The 26128-nt window shown below is 42.5% G+C and overlaps 1 protein-coding gene across 4 annotated transcripts in view; it reads left to right on the plus strand.

Annotated features, from left to right (window-relative positions):
• The window catches only part of PTPN5 (protein tyrosine phosphatase non-receptor type 5), a 153959-nt gene extending 128501 nt beyond the window's left edge, over positions 1-25458 (plus strand). Inside the window, exons 7-12 of one of the 4 annotated variants that reach the window (XM_075567667.1) lie at positions 802-884; positions 2906-3043; positions 10248-10358; positions 12413-12573; positions 19302-19415; positions 21559-25458. In XM_075567667.1, coding sequence (XP_075423782.1) covers positions 802-884; positions 2906-3043; positions 10248-10358; positions 12413-12573; positions 19302-19415; positions 21559-21652 — 701 coding nt within the window. In that variant the 3' untranslated portion in view covers positions 21653-25458. Of the gene's footprint in view, positions 1-801; positions 885-2905; positions 3044-10247; positions 10359-12412; positions 12574-12914; positions 13318-19301; positions 19416-21558 lie in introns of those variants that run through there. The other 3 variants (XM_075567668.1, XM_075567670.1, XM_075567669.1) reach the window with 3 other exon arrangements.
• Positions 25459-26128: the final 670 nt, after the last annotated feature.

Here is a 26128-nt window from a genome sequence, read left to right on the forward strand (position 1 = left end):
CTTACCTCTAAAGGGGGTGTCGGCAGCACCTCTTTTGGAGATCTGTATCTTGGTGAGCAGGGAAATGTATGGGTTTCTGCTCCGCAGACTCACTTGCTTCAAACCTATGTTCAAAAATAATCCATTTAAAATGCGCATGAACTGTTCCTTTAAGGATATGCATATACCAGAGATTTAAACCTACAAGAATGCAGGGCAGCAAGATGTATGGGTTCAAAAATAAAATATGACATGGTAATGGAAAAGTCCCGATTTATATTAGTGGGACTCTGCTGAAGTCTGTACGACACTGATGATAAAAATAAAAAAATCTGTGAGACTCTTCAAATCACTGAGACTCACAGAAAATCAGGAAGTGGACATTTCTGATACAAGTAAAACGTTTCCATCACAGTGTAATCACAACTGCCTGGAAGACACCATTGCTCAATGAGGTATAAAGGACTCAAAGGTCCAGTTTCCAAACAAAGACGACTATAACATCAGAGGTCATTTATATTTACAATTATATTTTTACATGCTGGGACTCCATTTTCAGCCCTAAATATTTCCAGAAATGTTGAAAGTTGTATTCAGCATTGTCCAAAGCGTCTGATCAGACCGCAGTCGACTGAAAACTGCTATGGACATGACGTCGGACAATATTGATTCTGGTCATAGTTTATCTAACAGGTCTCAGACAATGTTGAATGTGACATTAGCAGTACGCATTACAAACTGTAAAATGATTCTGGTTTTTGAGGCTTGAAATGACTGCAGGAAAATATTGTGCTGTGAAAGTAATCAGTGCCTCTTTTGCAGACCCGCATAGCAGAGTGTGTCTTATGACACCTGATGAAGAAGATGACCCTCTGAGTTCCTATATAAACGCAAACTACATACATGTAAGTAGCATGGAGTAATCTGTATTCCTGGATACATTTCTAGCTGTGTCCAGTGAGAGAAGTTTATTGTAATTGGGGGGAACCAATGGATTAATGCCATGGTTCTAAACATTCTGCATCTTACGGCCCATCAACCATTGTGTCAAAAAACCCTGGTCCCACCATGATATTAAAAAATCCACTTTGTGTATCACACATGTACAGGTATTTTAGTGTAACCCCCTATCCGGCTCCCTAGGGAGGTTACGCCGAGGTAGTTGTTTGTTTGACATCAGCATAGATATACCTCGTCTCAGGGCGCTGTCTGTGGTCGATGGGCGCCAGGAGCTTTTATAGTACAACTTCAATCTTTACTAATGTTCCCGGGCTTGGTAACACTGCAGTCACCGTTACATTTAGATGGACATTGTTGTACTTTATTTCATCCAGGACATACTTGAAAACGAGAGATAACTCTCAATGTATTACTTCCTGGTAAAATATTTTATAAATAAATAAATACTGCATCATTCTTGGCACATTTCTGCCCTAAGTGACCACTCTTAACACTCTTGGAAGCTGCATTCACTTGTTACTGTCTGACTTCATCTTCTGGACTGGGCCCCCCTTTTTAACAACATCCTGGAGGTCCCTTTCACTGTGTGACCCTGCTGAGATCTTGACCTGTGCTGGTTAATGTTACTGTTACTGTCCAGCCTTGTTCTAGAACTGCCACTTCCTCAGGGGGGTTTGAATGCTGTGGCCGGGGATCCGCTGGTAGGGCTGATCCCCAGGGATCCGCTGGTAGGGCTGATCCCCAGGGATCCACTGGTAGGGCTGATCCCCAGGGATCCGCTGGTAGGGCTGATCCCCAGGGATCCGCTGGTAGGGCTGATCCCCAGGGATCCACTGGTAGGGCTGATCCCCAGGGATCCTCTGGTAGGGCTAATCCCCAGGGATCCGCTGGTAGGGCTGATCCCTAGACATCCTAGTGGCTTCTCTACTTTGCCCATTGAGACATGTCTGTATTCCCATTACTGGGACATGCTTTTCTCATTTGGCCATGCTAAGGGATCCTAACTGAGTGCACTGTCCCTAACTTCAACACAATAAAAAGGGGGCTTGATCTATACTATATTTTGGTGAACGTATCCCCAACTCTACTCACTAAGGCTCCTCTCAAACTCCCAGAACTCCCAGCTTCCTCTTCTATACCCAATGTGCATATCTTATATGATGCGATATGTAGGAATACATTGGATTAAAATTGTAATGGACAACTTCCAAGCATATGGGTAGCGTAACTATTGCTGTAGATGCTGTTGTCATTGCAAAGTACCCTCTATCACGTAATTTAAAATCCTAGTTACTTTATTGTTGTAGGTTGTGATACATTTTACAGGACCAGCATTAGAGATCTTCACAGATAAAATTATAGTGTACAGAGCTTTTCAAACCTCATGGGGTTCTTCTTTGCAAGGACTGTGTCGCTCTGTGCACTATCATTTAATCTATGAAGAACCCGAGTGTTTGTGGTCTGGAAGGTATCACAACATACAATGCATCTACATGGTTACTGTGACAGGGTGAATGAACGTCACCAGCTATATGCCTGGCAGACGTATGTGTAGGTATGCAGTGCAGCAGTGACGAGGTTAACTTTCAGCTGGGAAGTTCCTGACAATTAGAGTGGTCCCAGCTGCATAATCAAGGTGTTTTAAAACCCCCAGGCTGCACACACATGCAGGCTAGCTGGTCAAGAGATAGAACTGAAATGCTGAAGTAAGATTACTGCTAGAAGGTCTGTTTTCAAAGTACATGGTTGATGAACTGTCTGTGTCCTGCATGCTGAAAATAAGCTTTTGTTTTGTATGCTGAAAAGAAGCTGTTTTTTTTTTTTTTATGCTGAAGAGAAGCTGTTTTGTTTTTGTGTGCTGTATTTTTAAGGCTCAATAAATAAGCCTTATCCAGAAACCCCACGTGTGGTTGCATGTACCCTGCAACAGTTACCCTCTATTAATCTATCGTTTCTCTGTGCATAGGGTTATGGTGAAGTTGAAAAAATATACATTGCCACACAGGGACCCACAGTTAATACGGTCAGTGATTTCTGGAAGATGGTGTGGCAGCAGCGGTCTCCTATTATAGTCATGATCACCAACATAGAAGAAGTCAATGAAGTAAGATTTCTGATTTTATTTTGTCTTAATTCTCTAATATCTCTGACACTATAAAGGTTATAATCCGTGTGTTTATCATGCCCTCTGTCACAATTTCATTGAAATGGCCCATTTCATGTGCACGTCTTGCCTATGAATTAATACTTGAAAGGTATATTTTATTTTGCCAACTAGCCGTTTAGGGGTCATTGTAGCATATTCTAATGGCAGAATAAACGATGTATGTTGGATTCGGGACAGTGTGAGAAACAAAGTTATGTAAACTCTTTTATAGAGGCTTATGTACTGAGGGTTGCAAAATTGGCACACGAAGATCTCATTTTAAATTGCGCATGTGTGCTCCTACGTACTAACCTGACATTTCTCAGTCTATGTCATCAATTTGTCTTTACATTTTTTTTTCCGCACAGAAATAGACTGTACTAGGGGTGTGCAGTAGATGCAACTTCGGCTGTCTCACATTTTAATGTTGTCTGTGACTGTTACATATGCCCATAACCTATATGTTCTCCAACAATGTCTGTAAATATAACGTATAACTTCTGTTCATTTAAAGTAACCATGTATCGTCGTCATCATAACCCAGGGGTGCGCAAACTGGGGGGCACGAGATTTTCTGGGGGGGTGTGCCGGTTATAGAGGTCCCGCGCTCTCCCCCAAGACATTTCAAGTAAATGCCGGGGGGACTGCGCGACGCCTCTGTAACTAACTTACCTTAGCTTCCAACAACGAATCGTCATGATAATCTGGCGTGAAATTACATGGCGGGGTCACGTGACATCGCGTTACCACGGCAATGTGACGTCACATGACCCCGCGGCGTCATTTGGACTGAACAGGGGGGAGGAGGGCACAAGCAGGGAAGGAGAGCATGCAGGGGGGAAAGATTGCACACCCCTGTGACATAACCCAAAACATCATTGAAAATGAGAGGTAACTCTCAGTGTATTATTTCCTGGTAAAACGTTTTATAAATAAATAAAAGAAAAAAATGATCAATTCTAAAAAAAAAATTGTCTTTGTGCCTAACGTTTGTATCCTACCTGGACTTTATCAGTCTGGATGGGTGGGAATGTTGAGCTTTGCTGTGTTGCACTCCATACAGCTATCCTGGATCCAGGGTCACGAATGATGTATGAATAATTCCAGTTAGCTTAACTCATGACTTCCCTCTTCCAAAGCACAACAAGTCCCTTTGTCTTTCTTAGTTTTATTGAGGGAAAATCACAGGAAGAAAGGTACTTGCAGATGTAGTGTGGGGTAGAGAGCGCTTCTCTGTCTGAAGTGCAGTGTATCAAGGTAAGGCAGTGTAAAACAGAAAGGCCTTGCTGGGCAAATAGCAGGCAGGTACTCACTCAGAGTCCAGGGTGAAAAGGAAGTGAGGGGCAAGGGTCACACTAGAAGTGAAGTGAGACTATACTAACTGTCAGCAAGGACAGGGGGGTAGGAATAGCCCACTCTCAGCTAGGAGAATAGGAGATAGCAGGCAACCAACACTGACTAGGGCTGTGTAACCAACATGTAACAATAATGCTGCCTTTTCACATGCAGCTAGCTGCTGGGACAGGGAAAATAGCAGGCAGCTAAGCTAGGGAGACATGAATCCCATGAGCTGCAAAGGGAGACAGAGAAATGTAAAATCCTGTTCCACGACAACAGCGGCAGATTTGAAAATCCGTCGCCCCATGGCACTTAACTGTTGCGACTGCCTCCTTGTTGCCGCCCCAATCCTCCTTCTGAACCGCAGTGTCAAATGACACGTGGACATCACCAATGTGACGACACACAGCATTGCATTGCCATTATAACGCAACATTGTGACATAATTTGACATTGCGACGTCACATTGGTGACATCACACGACGCTGCGGTTCAGAAGCAGGTTGGTCGGCTGGTAAATGAGGCGGACGCAACAGCTAAGTGATTTCCCATGAAGCCCAATGGGCCCGAGAGCGGGGCAAATGTATATGGGGCGGACATTTTTGCAGCCCCAAAATGTTGCCGCCTAACGGACCTAATGAGAAATCCGCCACTGACTCCATATCTTAATAAATGCAAAATTTTAATGAATTAACCTCTCCGGCATTGAAAAGCTACAGTATCGTCCCATACTGTATCTTTCTTGTGCTTGGTTTCCTTTTATCATGCTTTCTTTTTCCTTTTTGTAACTAATGTCCTTTGAGTCCCATTGGGAGAACAGCGCTATATAAATGAAGTGATTATTACTGTTAAGATTTAGCTTTCCAGCAGCGTCACGCCTGAGCGGTTACTTTGGGACTGTATGTAGCACACAGTGCAGACCCACTGGTTAGTCGGTAGGCGCCCAGCGCTTCCTATGATTTGATGTTTTTTGTTCTTCTCTATGAGAGCGTCATCAGAGAATCCAAAGGTCATATTGCAAAATGTGTTTGTAGCACTTCTCATCTACATCATTTGTAATGCTTATCGCTAGGCCTGAGTCTACAAAGAAAATAGCAAATAATGTTCTGGTTTTTTTTTACCTCTTCAGTGCTGGGGTCAACATCGCATTGACTGTTCCAGCTCTGAAGGAGTTAAAATACGTTGTTATCTTCAGCACTAGTGTATTTGGTATAAATGACGACCCTAACTTGTTGAATGGTTTAGCGTTCTCAGCAGAGAAAAGGGTGGTAACACTGATGGGGGTCTATGCATCAATGCGCAAAACGGGGGCATTTCCATCTCGCACCTATTCACTGCATCAAAGTACTTTATTCCAATTTTGCCCTGTCTGATCCAGCTTGCGACTAGGGAAGTGTCAGTAGGAGGAGTTGGGGAGGAGTTACATGGTGCACAGATTGTAGTGAGATGTATCATAGTCTCTGTGCGCTATTCTAATTTCCTTTTATTTGCTCCAAATATCCTCTACATCTGCAGTGTGTGTGTGTGTGTGTGTGTGTGTGTGTGTGTGTGTGTGTGTGTGTGTGTGTGTGTGTGTGTGTGTGTGTGTGTGTGTGTGTGTGTGTGTGTGTGTGTGTGTGTGTGTGTGTGTGTGATACATCAATAATAAATTAAACAAGGTGTCAGTGTAAGCAGCTTCCTTAAAAGATTCCATCCCCCTGTCAAGTAACAATTTAACTTATTTGTATCCTGTGAAAAATGAATGTGTTGCTTTTCTCCAGATCCGGTGAATTCAGACACTTTGATAAAGCCACTTGTTGGTGAAACATGTCAGTGTAAACCTCTCTTTTTTTGGCACCTTAAATTGTTTTTTATTCTCTCCCTTTTGCTGCTTTTTGTATTTTGTGGTAAAACGTTTTTCTGGGCTATGTGCCTTGCCTGTTGCATCGGCTGTTTATCTTTTCGACCGATGACGGATTTATAATTACTTCACACAGAAAGGACAAAACAAAAACAACAGCTTACAACAATAGTTTACCACAAAAGACACTAAAGAGCATTTGTTTCCTCTCTGAATGAGAAGAGTGACCTGATAGTTCTTGGGGATTTCAACTACAACTGGCTTGACCCTAGAAACCACAAAATCAAGATACAAATCAAATCGCTTAACCTATCACAACTCATTTCCCAACCCACACGGACAAACCTGAAATCGCACAACCATTCCTTGCTAGACTGGATTCTCTCCTCAAACCCCAGCAGAATCCAATCCTCTGGCATCCTTCCTGATATTTTCAGTGACCATGCAATAGTGTACCGTGTAAGGAAAATTAAACCGCCCCAATCAAGCCCTAAAGTTCTCCTCACTAGAACATTTATAAACTTTAACCCACAACAGTTTCTGGATGACCTTACCAACTGCCCATGGCACAGAATCGATTTAATTCCCGACCCTGATTCTGCGCTTGACTATTTCCAATCCGAGTTCTTAAAACTCTGCGATACCGATGCTCCACTACGCAAAATAAAGGTACGGGGGGCCCATCTTCCATGGGTTACAACTGACCTTATAGCACTCTACCAGTTCAGGGATACCTTGTGGAAAAGCTACAAAGTCACTACAGATGCCTGCGGAACATGTGCACAAGGCAAACAAGGCACGCAAAAGAACAATATTACTCTGACAATCTCCACCAGAATACATCAAACCCAGTTTATTTCTGGAAGATTATCAACAACATATTCCAGCCTTCTAGCGATCAACAACCAAGTAATATCACTAAGGGGGATATTACTCTGACAAACCCCACTGACATTGCAAATGCATTCAATGATTACTTTGTGGGGTGTGCCACTAACTTATTAGCGAAACGCAGCCCAAACCACAAACATGAATCTCATCCTGGGAGTACTCACATAGCCCCACCCACTCCCAACACTGCCCACAATTTTCAATTTGGCCCAGTATCCGAAGAGGAGATTACACAAGCGCTCCTCAAATTAAAACTAAGCAGCCAATGTGGACCTGACTTACTACAATCTAGGTTCCTACGACTTGGTGACCCAGCCATTGCCAAACCAATTGCTTCCATAGTCAATTCTATCCTGTCTGCAGGCCATATCCCTAAGACCTGGAAAACTGCTAGAGTTGTCCCAATCTTCAAAAGTGGGGACAAAAACACTGTCTCAAACTACAGGCCAATCTCACTTCTCCCAATTCTATCCAAAGTCATGGAAAAATGTGTCCACTCCCAACTAAGCGATTACTAAACCAAGACAAATTTCCCTAGCCAATTCCAATCTGGCTTTCGCCCCAAACACTCCACCGTAACTACCCTGGTAAAAGTTTGCAATGAAATCCAGTGTGGAATGGAATAGGGACAACTCACTGGTGCAGTATTCCTAGATTTTGCAAAGGCCTTTGATACTGTTGATCATGCTATCCTGCTTAACAAACTCCAGAGCTCTGGAATAGGGAAGCATGCTTTAAACTGGTTTCAGTCCTACCTATCAGGTAGATCCCAACATGTGTCCATCTCAGGCTCTAACTACAACCCCCTGGATATCACCTGTGGTGTCCCGCAAGGCTCTGTTTTGGGGCCCCTACTCTTCTCAGTGTTCATCAATGATCTTCCCACAGCTTGTAAGGAAGCCTCAATACACATGTATGTAGATGACACAATCCTATATGCACACAGCCATAGCCTCCCTGACCTTCAACACATACCTCAGTCTGACTTTTTGAGGCTCGAAAATTGGATTTCCCAAAACAAACTGTTTTTAAACACTGACAAGACTGTAACAATGGTATTTAGGACCAAGACTACATTTTTAAAGCTTCCAGAGACTGAGCTCCAGATTAGAACCAACGCTAACACCACCCTAACCCCTGTCAATAGTTTTAAATACCTGGGCATATGGTTTGACTCCCACTTAACATTCGGGATGCACATTGATACCCTGACAACCAAGACCAATGCCAAACTAGGGGTACTTTGCAGGAACAAATCCTCCCTAAGTCTCTCCTGGTCAGAAAGCGTATCGCACAGCAGATGCTAATGCCAATTATTGACTATGGAGACATAGTATACGGCTCGGCACCTCAAACCCACCTTAGCAAACTTGACACCCTCTACAATTCAATTTGTCATTTATTTCTTCAATGCAGCTATAACACACATCACTGTGAAATGCTCAAAGAACTTGATTGGTCATCACTCGAGTCTAGACGCAAAGTTCACCTTTCCTGTCTTGCCTTCAAATTCTTTATGGATAGCTACCCAGCTACCTGAACAAGCTCCTCACCCCTACCACATGCAGCACCTATCATCTGAGATCAGACTCCAAAAGACTGTTCATGGTCCCAAGGCTCAACAAAGTATCCGGAACTTCCTCCTTCTCTTACCGTGCACCCCAAAACTGGAACAACCTACCAGAGACTCTCACATCCACCACCAGTTTAAGTTCTTTCAAATCTAAGGCTGTAACACATTTTAATCTGGTCTGTAACTGTTTCATACGCCCATAATATATATTATCTTTAAATGTGCATGCAATGTCTTGTATATAATGTATACCCTGTTCATTTATGTAACTGTATTTGTAACCATGTATTATTTGTCTTAACGCTGTGCCCAGGACATACTTGAAAACGAGAGGTAACTCTCAATGTATTACTTCCTGGTAAAATATTTTATAAATAAATAAATATAGTAACAAAGGAGGAAGACGGGTGGTATGATGCCTCTTATTGGACCAACAGGCTCCCCATCCTTCTTTGTTTACCATGGAAGTGTTAAATGCCTAAAAGGTTACGTATCAGTATCTAGACTTTTTCAAAGGTGTAAATCAGCTATATTGAACTTATTGAACATACCACTGCCCTTGGTCCTGGGCAGAACTGCTCCTGTAAGCTCTTAGTACTGTGTATAGGTGGCATATGATCGGAGATTCTGGTTTTCTGTGTTTATTCTTTTGTTAAATCAATCTTTATTTATTTCTGTTTTTCCAGTGTTTTCATTTTATTTATTTTTTTTAAATGGTGTTTACCAGTGTTAACAATGTGGGGGAAATTGACACACATTGGAATTTGGGGTTTACCAGTGCCCTTATTTATGGTGTTCCTACTATTTAAGTGTTGCTTTTGTCTCCAACCTGCGGCCGGGCCGCTGCAAGAGGTGGAACGCATAGGAAGGAATGCTTCATTTAAATTGCAAGATCATCAATCAGTGGTGTTTTTCGGTTAACACCTATAACCAGAATCCCTTCATAAGATCCATAATGAACCTTAACCATGATAGACAATAGCTGCTAACACTTACTGATACAATGTTGTTTATTAAGGTACAGCTTGGTTTTCTTTTTTAGAGATTTTGGAAGAATAAATGGACTGAAAAAAGTTTTGCTACAGACATAACAAATGAAGATTATGATGATTTAACAAATGAATGAACCCATATAAATAAAATGGGAATGGCAAGAAACCTGTGATTTGTTTGTTACAGTATTTAACTTTTTCCCCCACCAGAATGTTTCTCTGATCTGCAACCACAACAAGTTTCACAATGCAGAATCCGTGACCACCTCCAGCTGCATCTTATTCACCCAGACTTCGCTGTTCCAGCTGCTCCATGCAGTAGGCAAGAGCTGTAAGGAATCAATATAATACAGTGGATAGGGAGCAAAATGTAACACGCCCACTGCGTAACCATTCATCACTTCCCAGAATGCACGTCTGCAGCCTAACCACTGTGTGATAACAGGGTGAATTAGGCAGGTACGGCGGCCTGTGGAATACATGCAGATATACTCACGAGTATTGTATCTTTGCTGTCATTTCACTTAGAAATGCACAGAATATTGGCCAGAGGAACGAGCAATCTATGAAGGAATAGAAGTCATAATCAACCACATCATCCAAGCAGATGCATACATATTAAGACTCATAACCTTAAAGGTAAGTCCTTCCACGTTGTGTAGAGGGGGAACAAAACAGGTGTGTTAAAATGTAATTTATTTACTTTTCATTTATCCTCAAAAGCAGCAAACTATGCATCTTTGTTTCTTTATACTGTACATGTTGTTAACACATTAGAAACGAGTTCACAATTGCATAAAAAAACAAGATTATAACAACTCCAAGATCCCATTTTATTTCAGGTCTCACTCATTGTTACGACTTCAATAATTGAAGTACTATTAATATCAGTGTTTTCATTTCCTTTAGCCAAAAGCAATTTGATTATTTAGCTAGTGCAGTACAGCTGTTCAGATTTACTTACAGATCCCTGTACAGATTGAAAGGGTAAGAACATTTGTTTTAGTTCCTACTTGTGCTATTTATAAGTAAATAATGTCCAGTGCCTGAACTTAAAAGGACATTGGCAGACAGGCCCATCTTGAAGCACCGAAATCAGTAAGATTTGTCGGGGCTGGACCAAAAAGTGACATCCTAATGGTAAAATAAGTAGGTACAGGACATTGAGGTATTGATTCTATAGGCTGGATTCACTAACCTCTGTTAGCCTATTTAATGTGATGTTAATCTTAGTTAACTTCCATTAATCACAGTACAGTATTCACTAAAGCAAGTAGCGTGACATCCATTTACTCCTGTAAAAAAGCATGGCTGTATTTGTTACAACTGTTATTGTAAATGACAGGCACATGAACTCACTACAGCCGATATCATATGCTTCTCATGCTCACCTAGCTCTGCTGAGGTTAACGCCAGGAAATAACACTACGTTATTTAAATCATTCCTAACTGTGGCGTTACACCCGTCCAAAAATAAGGGATGTTTGCTGCACACCAAAAATATCAAATAAGTGCTGATACGTTTAGCGGTGCTCCTTAGTCCCAGGGAAGTCCTGCATTGCACCCAATATATCCAAGGAAATAGATGGACAAGGGCACACGGATTTCAATCATAAGAAACTTATTGTGCCATAAAACACACGTTTCGGCCTGCTGGCCTCTCTCAGGTGAAGTGGCTTGAGAAAGGCCAGCAGGCCGAAACGTTGTTTGTTTTATGGCACAATACATTTCTTATGATTGAAATCTGTGTGCCCTTGTCCATCTATTTCATTGGTTACACCCATCCAGACACTGAAAATGAGAGAGAAAGAGAGACCATTTTCCCGAGAGGGCCCACTGATTTATATACAGTACCTCCAAAAAGATTATCCTATGCTCATCCTGGTGAGAAACCGGTGATCAAAGCTGAGATACCTGGAAAACAAGCCAATTGAAATAGGTCATCCAGAATTATCCTTTAATAACGTGACGTTAACTTTATGCTGTTATTTCTGCACATGGCTATTTAGTGAATAAGATTTTAACGTAGAGAAAATACCATCTATTCCTGTTCTAGGTACTGTCTCGTTATCTGCCCTGATTTAACGGAGCTGTGTGAATCTAGTCCTAAGGGACCTTTTCATTAAACTAAAGATGAACCCCTTTTCATTAAGCTACAGATGAAACTGTCGGTTTTGGCCCAGATTCTGAGGAATCCCATGAAGATCCTCTGCATAGTCCATATACACTGTAATGGCCCTTGGGATTAACACAGGGGGGTCCCTGCAGTTGAATGGGACTCATGCTGTGTGAATCCTACCGGGCTGCGAGTCCCATTCAAACGCAGGGACCCCCGCTGTGTTAATCCAATGGGCCATTACAGCGTCTATGGACTATGCGGCAGAGTATTTGCGAGATGCTTGTGGATTTTCCTCACACGCTGGGCCGGAGCCGACAGTTGCGTCTGTATAATAGTGATGCTCACAGTGAATTCGCAGGTAGAGATGTGCAATACTTTCCAAACTGCATTCGCAACATTTTAAGTGCCGGTAAGGGGTTATTGTACCTGTCCCGGTATTAACTCCCATTCAAGTCAGCGGATGCGATAACCCGTACCGGCACTTGATGCATGTGCCCCACAGATGCCTACGCGTTTCACAAGGCTTTTGAAGTTCTTATGACTTTCTGACAGTCTCACTCTGTGGTGCTCATAGAGTGGTGAAGAAGAAAGGAGTCTGAAGCATTTCTGGTATACCTCATGGCCAGACCAGAAGACCCCAGATCAGGCACCACCTCTTTTAAAACTGGTACAGGATGTTGAAGAGGCCAAACAGCGTCCAGAGCAGAATGATGCCCCCATCATTGTACACTGCAGGTAACCAGATGTATACATCTATCTGAAGTGCCAGTTATACTTGGACTGAAAGTTTATGTTATTTTTACATTTGACTCAAAAGGAATAAATAAAATCCTAAAGCTAAGATCGGACCAGTCCTTAAGCAAATTAGGCTAACAAACAGACTGTACATCGAGACCACAGGGACTACGGGGTATGCTGTTTCGATGTCCAATATCATTCATTAGTGACCAACTAAACGAGTAATGATGCCTATCGCGCTTCAGCGACTGTATTCTTGTGTATCAAACTCCTGATAAGCACCTCTTGACATGTAAACCTTGTATTATCCTTCCTGCTTGTTTTTATGTTATATGTAGGGAATGAGGTACATTTGCAGTTCTGTCTCCTTAACCCTGGCAGATTTTTCCGATGAAGAGAAAAGGAAGGAAAGTCTTGGCAGAGGCTTGATACAACAAGACACAGAACTTGATACATTGCATTATAATATGTGTGTATATTTTTATTTATATTGCGCCAACAATTAATGCTTTTTACTCATCTCTGACTCCTCGTATCCTTCCATATCATCGTTCCCTAAATAGCCAACTTACGCAAAACAGGAGAAAATGCTGGAAAACAGTGACTCTGGTGCCTGTTCCAAATATCTCTCTACCCACTAAAGGACAGCAGTCATCAATTATTATTGCCCATTCAAGTGGAGAAGTATAAATGCGTGCCATCCCAAATGAATTAAGGGTTCTCATTAAATTCCAAATAAATGAATTAACTTAAGCATGGGAATCCTTTTTTGTCTTTTATGATAATCAACGGTAATAGTACTCTAGTAATAGAACATTTAGAGGCTTAGGGGCCTTTTCACAAAGCAGTGATAAGTGCTTGTAAGTGAGGTAAATGCCCTTATAACGCGATACTGCCTGCTGTGCTATTCACAAAGCAGTGATAACAGTGCAGTATCATGCTATCATGGCTTTTTATCACCAATAAACAGTCAGTGAAAAAAAAGTCATACGGTAAATCCGGCAATTTTTGCCAGTAAGCGCTATTCACAAAGCAGTGATAAGTTTATCATACTATAAAAGCTCACCATTTCTTTTCCCCAGCTAAAGGCTGGCGTAAAAGAGATGGAGACATGCATTAAAGCATTTTTTTTTCCTGCACAGCATTAATACGAGCGGCTGGAGGGGTTTTCCGGGTGTTCCCCGTGGGTGTCTGGGGGCCCCACGGGAGTCCGGGGGTCATCGGATGGTCCCCGCAGGTGTCCGGAGGTCCCCGCTGACCTGCAGTACCAATCCTGTGCCGAAAAAAAACAAATTGCTATTGCACTACATTGCTATAAAGAACCGCCTCTCTTTCCCCCCTAACACATACAGTACATTAATGGGCAAAATTACTATTATCCGGATATGGAGAATAGTGCATTTACCCAATTAAAATAAAACATCAACCAGCAGCATAAAGTAAATAAAACTTGCACTTACGCCTGCCAGCCTGCCAGGATGAAGGCCGTCCTCAGCCTCATCACTGTCCTTGTCCTCCGTTGCCAGAAACAATTCACTACAAAATACAATCTAATGGCCTCTAACCCCTTAATTACCTTAGTGGTTTGTAACTGCTATAGTAATTAAGGGGTTAACCCACCCTCCCCCGCTACCCACCCAACCTACTCGGGGACACCACCCTCACCCTCACTCTCCACCCCCAATACCCATTGATTTGCACAGTGTTAAAGCATGCCCATATAATATGGGCATACTTTGCCACTATAGCAATAAATGGGGAAGAAAAAACCATCCCCAAAATCAAATACATTACATAGAAAAATCAACACATTTGAAATGACAATAAACCAATTGATTGACAAGTGGTACATCATGCCCATATAATATGGGCATGATTTAACACTATGGCAGTCAATGGTCAACCTAAAAAATAAACAAAAACCAACAATATCTAATTCAATCAAAACAATCACCAAATAAATTAACAATAAACAAGTAAACACAACAAAATGACCACCAATCAATAAAGCAACCACCAAATAAACATCAGAATTACAAATTAAAACATACCAAAAAAAACATAAAAAAATAAAAGAAAACTCCAAATAAGCCCCATTATTAAAAAATCAGAAGACCACAAATATACCACAATTAAAAGCAAACACGAAAAAACCCCAGAAATAAACAATTGAAAACACAATAAAAAATGCCATAATTCAAAACCAAAACACAAAATAAATAGCATAAATATTTAAAAGCCAAGAACAAAAATACATTTAAAAGAAATAAAATCAAGCATTTGCCAAAAAAAAGCATTGATTGTCACTGTGTGTATATATAGCCCTAAAGGGGAGGGTGGTTAGGCCTCCTGGGTGGGTTGTGGGCGAGGGTGGGTTAGCCCCTTAATTACTATAGAGGTTACTAACCAATAAGGTGATTAAGAGGTTAGGGGACATTAGATTTGATTTTTTATTGTATTCTTGCTGGCAACGTTGGACATGGACGGTGATGAGGATGAGGACAGCCTTCATCATGTCAGGCTGGCAGGGGTAAGTGCAGGTTAATGTTACTTTATTTCTGCTGGTTAATGTTTTATTTTAAATGGGCAAATGCACTACTATCCATATCTGGATAATAGTAATTTTGCCCATTACTGTACTGCATGTATTGGGGGTGGGTGGTAGGGATGTATTTATTTGACTATATGCATATTTTTATTTATTTTTAGGCACAGGATTCGTACCGCAGGCCAGCGGGGACCACCTGAGGGCCTCCGGACACCCGCGGGAATGCAGCGTCTCCATGCAGCTCTTACAGGCTGCATTTTTTTCTAGCAGTTATCTCGCTATAGAATTTATAACACGATAGCGCTGATACAGAAAACAGGTCGCACGATAGTGCATTATTTTATCGGCCTTAAAAAAATGGCCTTCACTTCTTGGTGATCCCTTGGCAACATGTCTTATAGCACGATAAAAAAAATACACAGGGGTCTATGCACTAAGCAGCGATAAGCCACTTATCGCCAGCTTATCGCCTACAGCGATTCAGTAAGCCCCCGATAAGTCGGCGATAAGAGAGCTTTACGGCTAAAAAAATTCCCGAAAAAAAATAAATCGCCAAATGTGTGCTGATAAGCCACTTATCGCCAGCTTGTAAAACTCATGCTATTCTAGTAGCCCCAATCAGCTGATCGAAGCTAAGCATCGCGCTAGAATTGAGATTTCCTCTCCAAATCGTCTCGCCAGGAAAAGTTGGCAAGAGGGTGGTGAGAAGCTGCCGATAAGCGGTGCCGAAAAGCGGTGAGACGGGACTTAGAAAAAAAACAAATGCTTTTTTTTCTACATCGGATTGATGCCGGGGTCTCCGGAGCTAATACCCATTAATATCAGCACCGAAGACCCCCGGCATAAATCCCATGCAATAAAAAGGCATTTACAGGCAACTCCATTACCTTAGTGGCTAACCGCTAAGGCAATGAAGGGGTTAAGGAACAACAGCAGCTTTATTGGAGGCAGAGGGGGTGAGCAAAGTGGTTACTTGGCCCTTCATTCACTCCCTGTTCCCCCAATAAACATTACAATATGTAGTAAACACCCATGCACAACACACCCCCTGTGCCCCCACATAAAACCATCATTTATTTTTTTATACACACAATTGTCTCCGGGTGGTCCCCACGGGTGTCTTAGGGCCCTCGGGTGGTTCCCACAGGTGTCTGGGGGCCCAACAGGGGTCCCCGGGTGGTTCCCATGGGTGTCCAGGGGTCCTTGGGTTGTGCCAGAGGACGTCCGGGGGTCCTCGGGTGGTGCCCGAGGATGTCCGGGTGTCCTCGGGTGGTCCCCTCAGGTCCCTGCTTGCCTGCAGTACCAATCCTGTATTAAAAAAAATACATTGCAATAAATACACTTCTTCCTCTCCCCCCCCCCCCCCCACCAAACACATACAGTACAGTAATGTGCAAAATAACTATTATCCAGATATGGATAATAGCTCATTTGCCCATTATTAAATCAAACATTAGCCAAACAGCATAAATAAAGTAAATAAAACAGTTCTACTTACCCCTGCCATTATGAAGGGCATCCTCGTCAGCATACTGCAGGGCCATGTCCTCCGATGCCAGCAACAATACATAAAAAAATACAAGCTAATGGACCCTAACCCCTTAACCACCATAGCAGTTAATAACCGCTATAGTAATTAAGGGGTTAATCAAGAGCTGAGCCGCATTGATTTCAGGCTCAGGGACCACCTGCTTCCCGAGTTTCAGGCCCAGATATGGGGTGCCGGTATCTCCTTCATTATTTAAATGTCCCGTCATGTGACGCGGACGATTTAAAAATGGTGGTGATACTGGCACCCGATGCCCCATACCACGACCTGTAACTTGGGAAGACGGGGGTCTCTGAGGTTAAAATCAAAGCGCTTCATCTCAAGAGACCCCCTGCTCCCGCACACTATTAATAAAATGACATTAAAGGAGCTTCATTACCATAGCAAATAGCCGCTATGGTAACGAATGTGTTAAATTTTTTCTTATAGTTTTATTACTAGTCTATTGGAGCAGGGGGTCTCCGGAGCAGAACCTCGTTGATTTGAGGTTCGTGGACCCCCTGCTTCCCGAGATACAGGCCCCGTTATGGGGTGCCAGTATCTCCTATGCATTGAAATGCCCCACGTCACATGACCGTGGGAATCAAAAGCATAGGAGATACCGTCACCCCATCTCTGCAGCAGATAGAAGTCTTTTCAGAGGGGCGATCATCTCGGCGCCGACTACCCGCCATTTTTGCAAATGTTGCTATCACAGGTATTCAGGGCTTTCTGCATCCCGTGATAGCATTGCTGTAAAAATGGCTATTTAAAAATATTGGCGATTTTTTTTTTTATCGGCGCTTAGTGCATGAGCCCCATAGTTGGACGCAAAAGCACTGATTGTATCACTGCTTTGTGAATAGGCCCATTATTTTGTATTATCCAAGGTGGCCACTCTAGCCGTTTGGGCCAAAAATCGCCATAGAGGTTTGTGGAGATTTTCGGCCGAAAACAGCCCTAACAGCTGCTTCAGCATATATAGAATTTACCCCTTGGTGTCTGCAAAAGTAGCATATTCTAATTTTCATAACATTTTTAATTGATTGATGTAGGTCTGAAAACTGGCACTAGAATGTGCAAAATAAGAGAGGCTTCCTCGGAACCCTCCCCACCCAGGCAGTCAGTCACCCTCGGAACCCTCCCCACCCAGGCAGTCAGTCACCCTCGAAACCCACCCCACCCAGGCAGTCAGTCACCCTCGGAGCCCACCCCACCCAGGCAGTCAGTCACCCTCGGAACCCTCCCCACCCAGGCAGTCAGTCACCCTCGGAACCCTCCCCACCCAGGCAGTCAGTCACCCTTGGAACCCTCCCCACCCAGGCAGTCAGTCACCCTCGGAACCCTCCCCACCCAGGCAGTCAGTCACACTCGGAACTGACCCCACCCAGGCAGTCAGTCACCCTCGGAACCCACCCCACCTAGGCAGTCAGTCACCCTCGGAACCCACCCCACCCAGGCAGTCAGTCACCCTCGGAACCCTCCCCACCCAGGCAGTCAGTCACCGTCGGAACCCACCCCACCCAGGCAGTCAGTCACCCTCGGAACCCTCCCCACCCAGGCAGTCAGTCACCCTCGGAACCCTCCCCACCCATGCAGTCAGTCACCCTCGGAACCCTCCCCACCCAGGCAGTCAGTCACCCTCGGAACCCTCCCCACCCAGGCAGTCAGTCAACCTTGGAACCCTCCCCACCCAGGCAGTCAGTCAACCTTGGAACCCTCCCCACCCAGGCAGTCAGTCACCCTCGGAACCCTCCCCACCCAGGCAGTCAGTCACCCTCGGAACCCTCCCCACCCAGGCAGTCAGTCACCCTTGGAACCCTCCCCACCCAGGCAGTCAGTCACCCTCGGAACCCTCCCCACCCAGGCAGTCAGTCACCCTCGGAACCCTCCCCACCCAGGCAGTCAGTCACCCTCGGAACCCTCCCCACCCAGGCAGTCAGTCACCCTCGGAACCCACACCCCAAGCCAATAAATGGGTTATCCATTTGGTACTGCATACATACAACTGTCATATAGAGAGAGCGCATTGGAGTTTGCGCAAATAAAAAATAACGAAATAATGGGGTTTCAAACTCATCACTGTTGGCGATACTCAATAAGATCTCCACAATAAATACTTTATACTAACTGCAAGCTGAGAGTGTGCTACTCGTATCACCTAATACAGACAACTGTGTCATTCATAAATATGCAGCACCAAGAGAATGAAGTGTTCTTTAAAGGGCTCTATATAAATAAATACATTCACATGCTTGAAGGCTTTTCAACTGATGTATCGCAGATGTTTTCTATACCATCTGGTGACTGGCACTCAAGATTGTGTGGTGGGAAAATGAGGAGACTTGTATGGTGTCTCAAAAGGTCGTCATTTTTAATTTGTTGGCATCACATCACGTTATTGAACGAACATCATATTGTGCATAACCAGGAATGTTTTTATGCCTCCTGCCCCTTCATGAGAAACTTGAGTGCCGCGCACCAGATGTTTTCTAAGCTGTGCTCGTTGTGTGCACCCAGGAGGGGTAGTCCAAGACTAGAGCACCAAGGTATACTTATGATATTAAGGATTGGTGAGTTCCAACTCGACCAGTGTTTCTTTTTTTTTATTACATACAGTATTAACATGGTATCTATTCTGTCTTCTAGTGCCGGCATTGGGAGAACTGGCTGCTTTATTGCCACCAGCATTCTTTGTAAGCAGCTGAAAAACGAGGGAGTAGCTGACATCCTAAGAACAACTTGCCAGTTGAGGTTGGACAGGTATATACATATATATTTAGGTTTCTTATTATTGTAATTTCATTTTGTTCATGCATTCTGCTCAGCTGTAAGCAGGAACTCCAGATGTGTGTTAGGGGGAGGTGACTCTTAGAGTGCAGAGACCATGTAGACTACTAGAAGTTGTTTCATCTATAAACATTGGACTTGGAAAATGAATGCAGTTCAGCCAAACAATAACTTTGACAGTGAGTTAAATGTGATGCTCTTTAAAGCAGCCAACCAACATTAATATTTGTGTCCTAGCATTTTATTATGTAATTTTAATTTTTATAAAAAGGCCAAATCCTTCCGTAGAGCATTCACATAGAAACCTCTCGTTATTCGTACTTCTTCCACACCACCAGGCTGTTTTACATGGAGACTACAACGTGAAGTTGTCTGATCAAGATGTCACAAAGCAGGAAGGGCTTAGCAATCATGTGAACTGGTTCTGGACTCACTTTTTTAAGAATGAAAAACACAATTATAAGATTCAATGAGAACGGAACCAATTAAAAGGTGTAAAACGAACACCATATTCTAAAATCTAGTGAATAAATCTTTGAATAGTAAAAAATAAATGTATCGCGAGAGCTGTACCTTTCTTAGCAGTTTATGCGATTGTTTTAAAGATTGTACTAGCATAAAATTACCAACCCAACACAGGCTCAGTCTCATACATGCGTCTGGGGGACTGCACTCTGACCTTTTTAAATGGCACCACTGCCCTTAATACACCTACAGTACAAACATACTATATGAATGGGATATTGATTGGTTTTCACAAAAATACCATCTGGCTGAGGTTTTATGAGTGTAGGGAGGAGAAAAACTATCCTAAAAACCTCAGTTCAATAAGCCTGCAGTGTCTCTTCTCTTAAATAAGGAACTTTTTGAAATGACTATCAATTGTCATTGACTTCCCTCAGTAAATGGATTTTCATCCCTTCTGATAATGGTAATCCTCTGTTCTGTCAACAACGCAGATGAGGTTGTTTTGGTTTCCACTTTCTGTCTAGTTGTAATTGTTCCAAAATGGCAGAATTCACAAGATGTTTAGGTCATTATTTACTGGTTGATATTTAATAGTTTGGCTGACATTTAATGAACATGAGGAGCAACTCAACCATCTTTAGGGTTTCACCCTATAGAGTTAAAAATGCAATAAGACAGTGCAACGAAGTTTCTCTTAGCTTGACAATCCATCTTTCATAACCATGTTTCTGATGGCTGTAAATAATTAATAGTGGCTATGGAACTTTAATGAGTGATGGGTTATGGATGAATATATAGGCAAACAGTTTTCAGCAGGATAGTCCAGGTGCACTTGTAACTTGTAATATGTCGCTGCCTTGTGTGTGGCATCCTCCCAAACCTATATTGTATCAGAAGCAGGGGATCTGGTATATGTCCTGCACTGGGACACCCCTTTGCTTCAGAAGAAATAGAATCGCTTAAGAAGAAGTCCTTTGCCCGTCTTCAAGGTGGCATTGAGGCCAAGTTTATCCAGATCCAGGGCAGGTTGCTCCAGTCCAGTGTTTGTGGTTCTCTTGGTCAAGAGAACACATGGACTACAAATCCCCTAATCATTGAGAAGGAAGTAGAACCGCTGAAGCAAATCAAGCTATCCTGCAACATGAGTCCAGAAGGCAACACTAGGCGAACCAGGAAATATGATATCATCAGTCGACCTTGCTAATTGGCTCGCCGGCAATTTCCTCTGCGGAATTATTTTTCGGGTGGTAATACATTTAGAACAAGAGAGTTTCCCAATGTAGAACCAAAACAGTCAAATACCAAGAGTCTACTCAGTTCAAATGATATCACAGAAAAAGACAATGAAAACAGTTGAGAAGCTTGCGATGTACCAATACTTCCTGTCCGGCACCGCGGACGAACAAGCAAAAATCTGTGTCTGCTGCGATCACGCTGCAGGGGGTCCATGCTTCTGAATGATACCCCTGTAGCGGTAATCCATCGGCGGTCGTGTAACCGCGATTTGCCGTGGCACCCAAGACGTTAAGGCTTGCTACATCTGCATCCCTTTCTGAAGTTACTACATTCGTCCCAAGTGCATTTCATTTGCCTTTGCAATAGAGAACACAGAAGTAAATAATACTGTATATTTGTGTTTTTCTTTTAGGGGAGGAATGATTCAGACAAGTGAGCAATATCAGTTTGTTCACCACGTGCTGAGTTTATACGTAAAGCAACTTTCTCATGCGGTCGAAGAATAACACCCAAGGATAGATGAATGTTACATCTTGAACCAACACAACTCTCCTGGAATTGTGGCATAGGCTGAGCTTGGAGAAGACCAATGGTTACACAACAGACTTAAGTGGTGACTTTTCCTTTTATTTATTAAGGGCAGGTCAAAGGGAGTTTCAAATTGTACTTGTATTTATGGCAGCATTTAAGAACTGAGATAGGCATTTATATTCAGCTCATGTGATAGGACATTGCTCACCGACAAAAAAACAACAAGGTTTCTATTGTAAATAGGATTATTCAGCTCAGTTTGTAACACAATTAAAGAACAATCTTTGTGTTTTTAAGTTTTTCTGGGGAAAAAAAATAAATTGCTTATGATTGCCGTGTCAAAGTTTCCAACGTCATGCGGAATTATGTAACGTGTTAATTATGCTGACAAGTACTTTTTTGCCTTTTCAGAGCAGTTTTTACATTTTTAACTACCGAATACTGTGTTACATGATTCACTAACACTTCAAACCTCTGTAATGAATAATTCAAGTATGTTCATACTGGCATTATGCTGGATACCTCATCTTTTGAACTATCCATTTGTGTGTCATGGCAAACTTTGCCCCGCGATGCAGTTAAGCCTTTAACTGAAGTGTCGGACGGGCAATTTGTACAGTATAGGGGAGCCAATCACAGGTCTGGGTTGTTTACAAAATATTTTTTGGAAGTTTTTAAACCAGTGAGTAGTACCAAGTTATATGAAATTCCACATCTCATGAAATGTAGGACTACGCTGCCAAACCGGTATTTATTCATTCATTGAGCAAGCTTAACAGTAAAAATGCTTGTCCGTGTAGAATAACATACATGGGCATAAATCGTAAGGCACCCCTTCAAAAATATGGCACACGCTTTGTTTGTGTCATCCTTAAACGCCTGGGTGTCTTCTCTGCAGGGGGGCCCGCTATTAATAATATCAGCTTGATGCCACAACAACAACGGGGGGTTATGGGAACCTCAGGCTGATTTATGGCTGTTTGACGCCTTTACTTAAGTTCTAATAGAGACAAAAATACTACCATTCCCTACTCCAACATTGGTTCTCATCTCACAATTCCTATCCTCACCTTTTTACTAAGGCCTCACAAGCTTTAACAGTATTAACTCTACCAAGCTCTAGCTTTGTGTAGCTATGTAAACAGTAACTAGGGGACTTTGGGCATAAAACATGCCATTGGAAAGATTGTGAGGCTGACTCAGTAGAAAGGTCCATGGTCAATAATCCTAGATCAGCGAGAACTGACTGGTTTGAGGTTTATGTTGAGAAAATACTATTTGACGCATAATGTGTAATTCTAGAGTTCCGTTATTTATTTAGCTAAAAAAAAAGGCAATGTTAACCTCAGGTTTTATCCCCTCGTTAACAAACCATGAAAACACCTACTAACCCAGAGTTGAGAATAAATAACCCCATAATAAACAACTAGCGGAAACAGATGTTTAATCTGTGATTTATCTCTTATGTTATGCCACATAACCGGCTACTAAAATAAAGTTACACTGAAGGTCATAGAGGTCTATGTACCAACCTAGAGCAAAGTGTGTGTGGACGCATTTCTCTGTTTTTTGGAGCAGAGTTGTGGCGTGTGTAAGAACAATTACATCTGATCCAGGCGTCACTAGGACCTTTGCACCCTAGGTGACCGCCTAGGTTTGCCTAATGGACGGGCCGTCCCTGCGATTTCAAACTGACTCCTATAGCGCCATGCAGCATCAGTCAAAAACTATTCAATTCTTTACTGTCAGTGCATGGACAAGATCTGAACAAATGACATTAAGGGGCTTACATCCCAAAGAACTCTCTGTGTCCATTTACATGCAAAAATGTTTACTTTTATTGAGTTTGGTACATATTTTTACTGCATCTTCAGTAAAGACTTTGTCACAATTACCAGAGCACTGACACAAACACATTCATTTGGCTTCCGATTTAAACAGAACTAGCATTGCCTGCACACATCTAAGCTACGATGTAACTCAAGCAAAGGGCAAGCGATACGAATTTGCAATGGAACGGCCTGTACTTTGTAGAATGTATTGGTAAATATGTACTTGTTGTAAATTGTAAGCTTTGAAGAGATTTGTAAGGCCTCGTCAGGGTGGAAACAGGCGCGCTGGCGCTCCAGCGCTGAGCCCTGCTCGGCAGGGCGATTCCTGGCCGACTAGGTGCGCGCGTGTCTAGGGGCGCGGCCACGACGTCACGGAGCTGGTTCGCCCTCATTGGGTGAACCGTTCACGTGACGCGCTTGCGAGCAGCAAAATCAATTTAGTTTGCTCGGCAAGTGGCCGAGCGCCGAGCAGGCGCGCCCGCTCACGCAGGCCACGTGCATTGTCACAACGTGTAAAGCGTGAGTGCGCTCGCCCGCTCAGCACCACCCTGGACGAGGCCTTAGACTTGTGGTTGGGGCAGTGGGCAGTGGGGGAAACACAGCCCGGTGGTCTCAGAGTGGACACATAAACATGTTGGCAATATTTTAGGGTGATAATTTGGAAATTGAAACATCTGTCAGTTATTCCTGGGGAGCCCTCTAGGAAACGCTTCCATCAATGTATTCTATACGACCGGCTGGCATGACAAGTTTTGAGATACCACAAATTACTGAGAAGCAGTAGTGATTTTGTCCAGACAATGCAGAACGGAAACCAAGCTAACAGTTCCGGGACAGGGAGAGAGCTGCTGTTTTGCAAATATAACAGAATCCATTTAATACATTTGTAATGAACGTACACAAAACTCATTCTTCAATGCTCATTGTTTGGCATTTGGTCAAAGTTAAGAGCAATGCAGTGCTTCTTTTTATTGTGCGGAACATAATCTTTGAAATTATAATTATTCATTTTATTGTGTCTTCATATCAATTAACTAAAATGTAATAATGATTGTATATCATGAAACTGGTTTATAAGAAGAAATACATAATAGCCATAGTGTGCCTCACTTTTATAGAAATAGAACAGAAGAACATTATTAATACCAGTTTTAACTGAAATAAATGTGATTTATTGTAAACTGTATTACTGTACATAAAGAGTTAAAACATCCAGGTAATCCAAATATTACGTAGTAAAGCATGCATCTAACCATAAACTAGCATAAATATAATATTAAACACAACATATAAATAATATATTGATATGTGTCCTTCTTATTTTTCATTTTGCAGAGTCTTCTGTGCCATTTATTACATTGTACATAAAGTCTATGTCATAATTATCTCATGTATTAAGATACCGGTAATCTCCCATTTACATACTGCTTTTCATCCAAGCTGGACTGCAAAGCCTTTTCCAATTTGACATAGATGCAGAAGGCTTAGCTGTTGGACAGTCGTAGTGCTACCCATATACAGCTTGGGAAACTAAAGTAAAATACAATCCACAAAAGAAAAGCAAATGTGTGGTGCTCAGAAAAAAAGCCTCAATATGGTACTTGAAAGAAACCACAATAAAGTTCATATACTTGATTGAAGAGTCCTGCAGTACGAACCCCCTGATGGATGGGTGAGGGATATTAACCCATAACATGTAGAACAATCACTACTCCATTCAACTCCGACTAGTGGACTAGGGTCCCCACGAGCAATGTAGTAAGAGACCTCACAATAAAGTGACCCAACATATTTTGTATCGGAATGGAGAATAAGCAGGTGATATAAATAACTCACTCTTAGTTGTATGTGTCCTTAAGACTGTCCAGTCTTCATCCACAGCAGGGGGTGTGCTTCTGTTTTTTCTGGGGTGCTGGCAAGAGAAACAGTAGGAAAAAGCAGGCACCAATAACTCAGGAAACAAAAAATAAATGAAGGATATCCAAGGGAGCGTGTGCCCATTAAAAAATCAATTTAATGGAAACTACAAAAATAACAGCAGCATTACGGGGTACAGGACCCCCCACCAACACGTTTTCGAGCGCAAGCTCTTTTTCAAGGAAAACGTGTTGGCGGGGGGGCCTGTACCCCGTAATGCTGCTGTTATTTTTGTAGTTTCCATTACATTTATTTTTTAATGGGCACACGCTCCCTTGGATATCCTTCATTTATTTTTTGTTTCCTGAGTTATTGGTGCCTGCTTTTTCCTACCGTTTCTCTAAAATACAATCTAGCTTGCTAAAGATAACTGGTGTGACAGTAACTGAGGTATGAATCAAATTAACAATTTTACGTACTTAGATCTTGCAACTAAGGGGGTAATTCTACATTGTCCAACGCTGCTATTCAGGCCGTTTCCAGACGCAAATTCCCTTTTGAAGTCAATAGCGATGTTTGTGAAAAGAACAAACTGAATGGCCGCTTTGGACAATGTGCTGTTGAATTACCTCCTCAATCTCTACTCCACATGCAACGTTATCCTCCACTAACTACCTGGCTTATTCACTAAGGAATTTACTCAATATTGGCTGATCAAGATGTTTCCGGCCTACGTCCCCCATTGAAGTCAATGGGGAATGT

Source organism: Ascaphus truei, chromosome 12 (assembly GCF_040206685.1).
Source record: "Ascaphus truei isolate aAscTru1 chromosome 12, aAscTru1.hap1, whole genome shotgun sequence".
Classification (NCBI taxonomy): domain Eukaryota; kingdom Metazoa; phylum Chordata; class Amphibia; order Anura; family Ascaphidae; genus Ascaphus; species Ascaphus truei.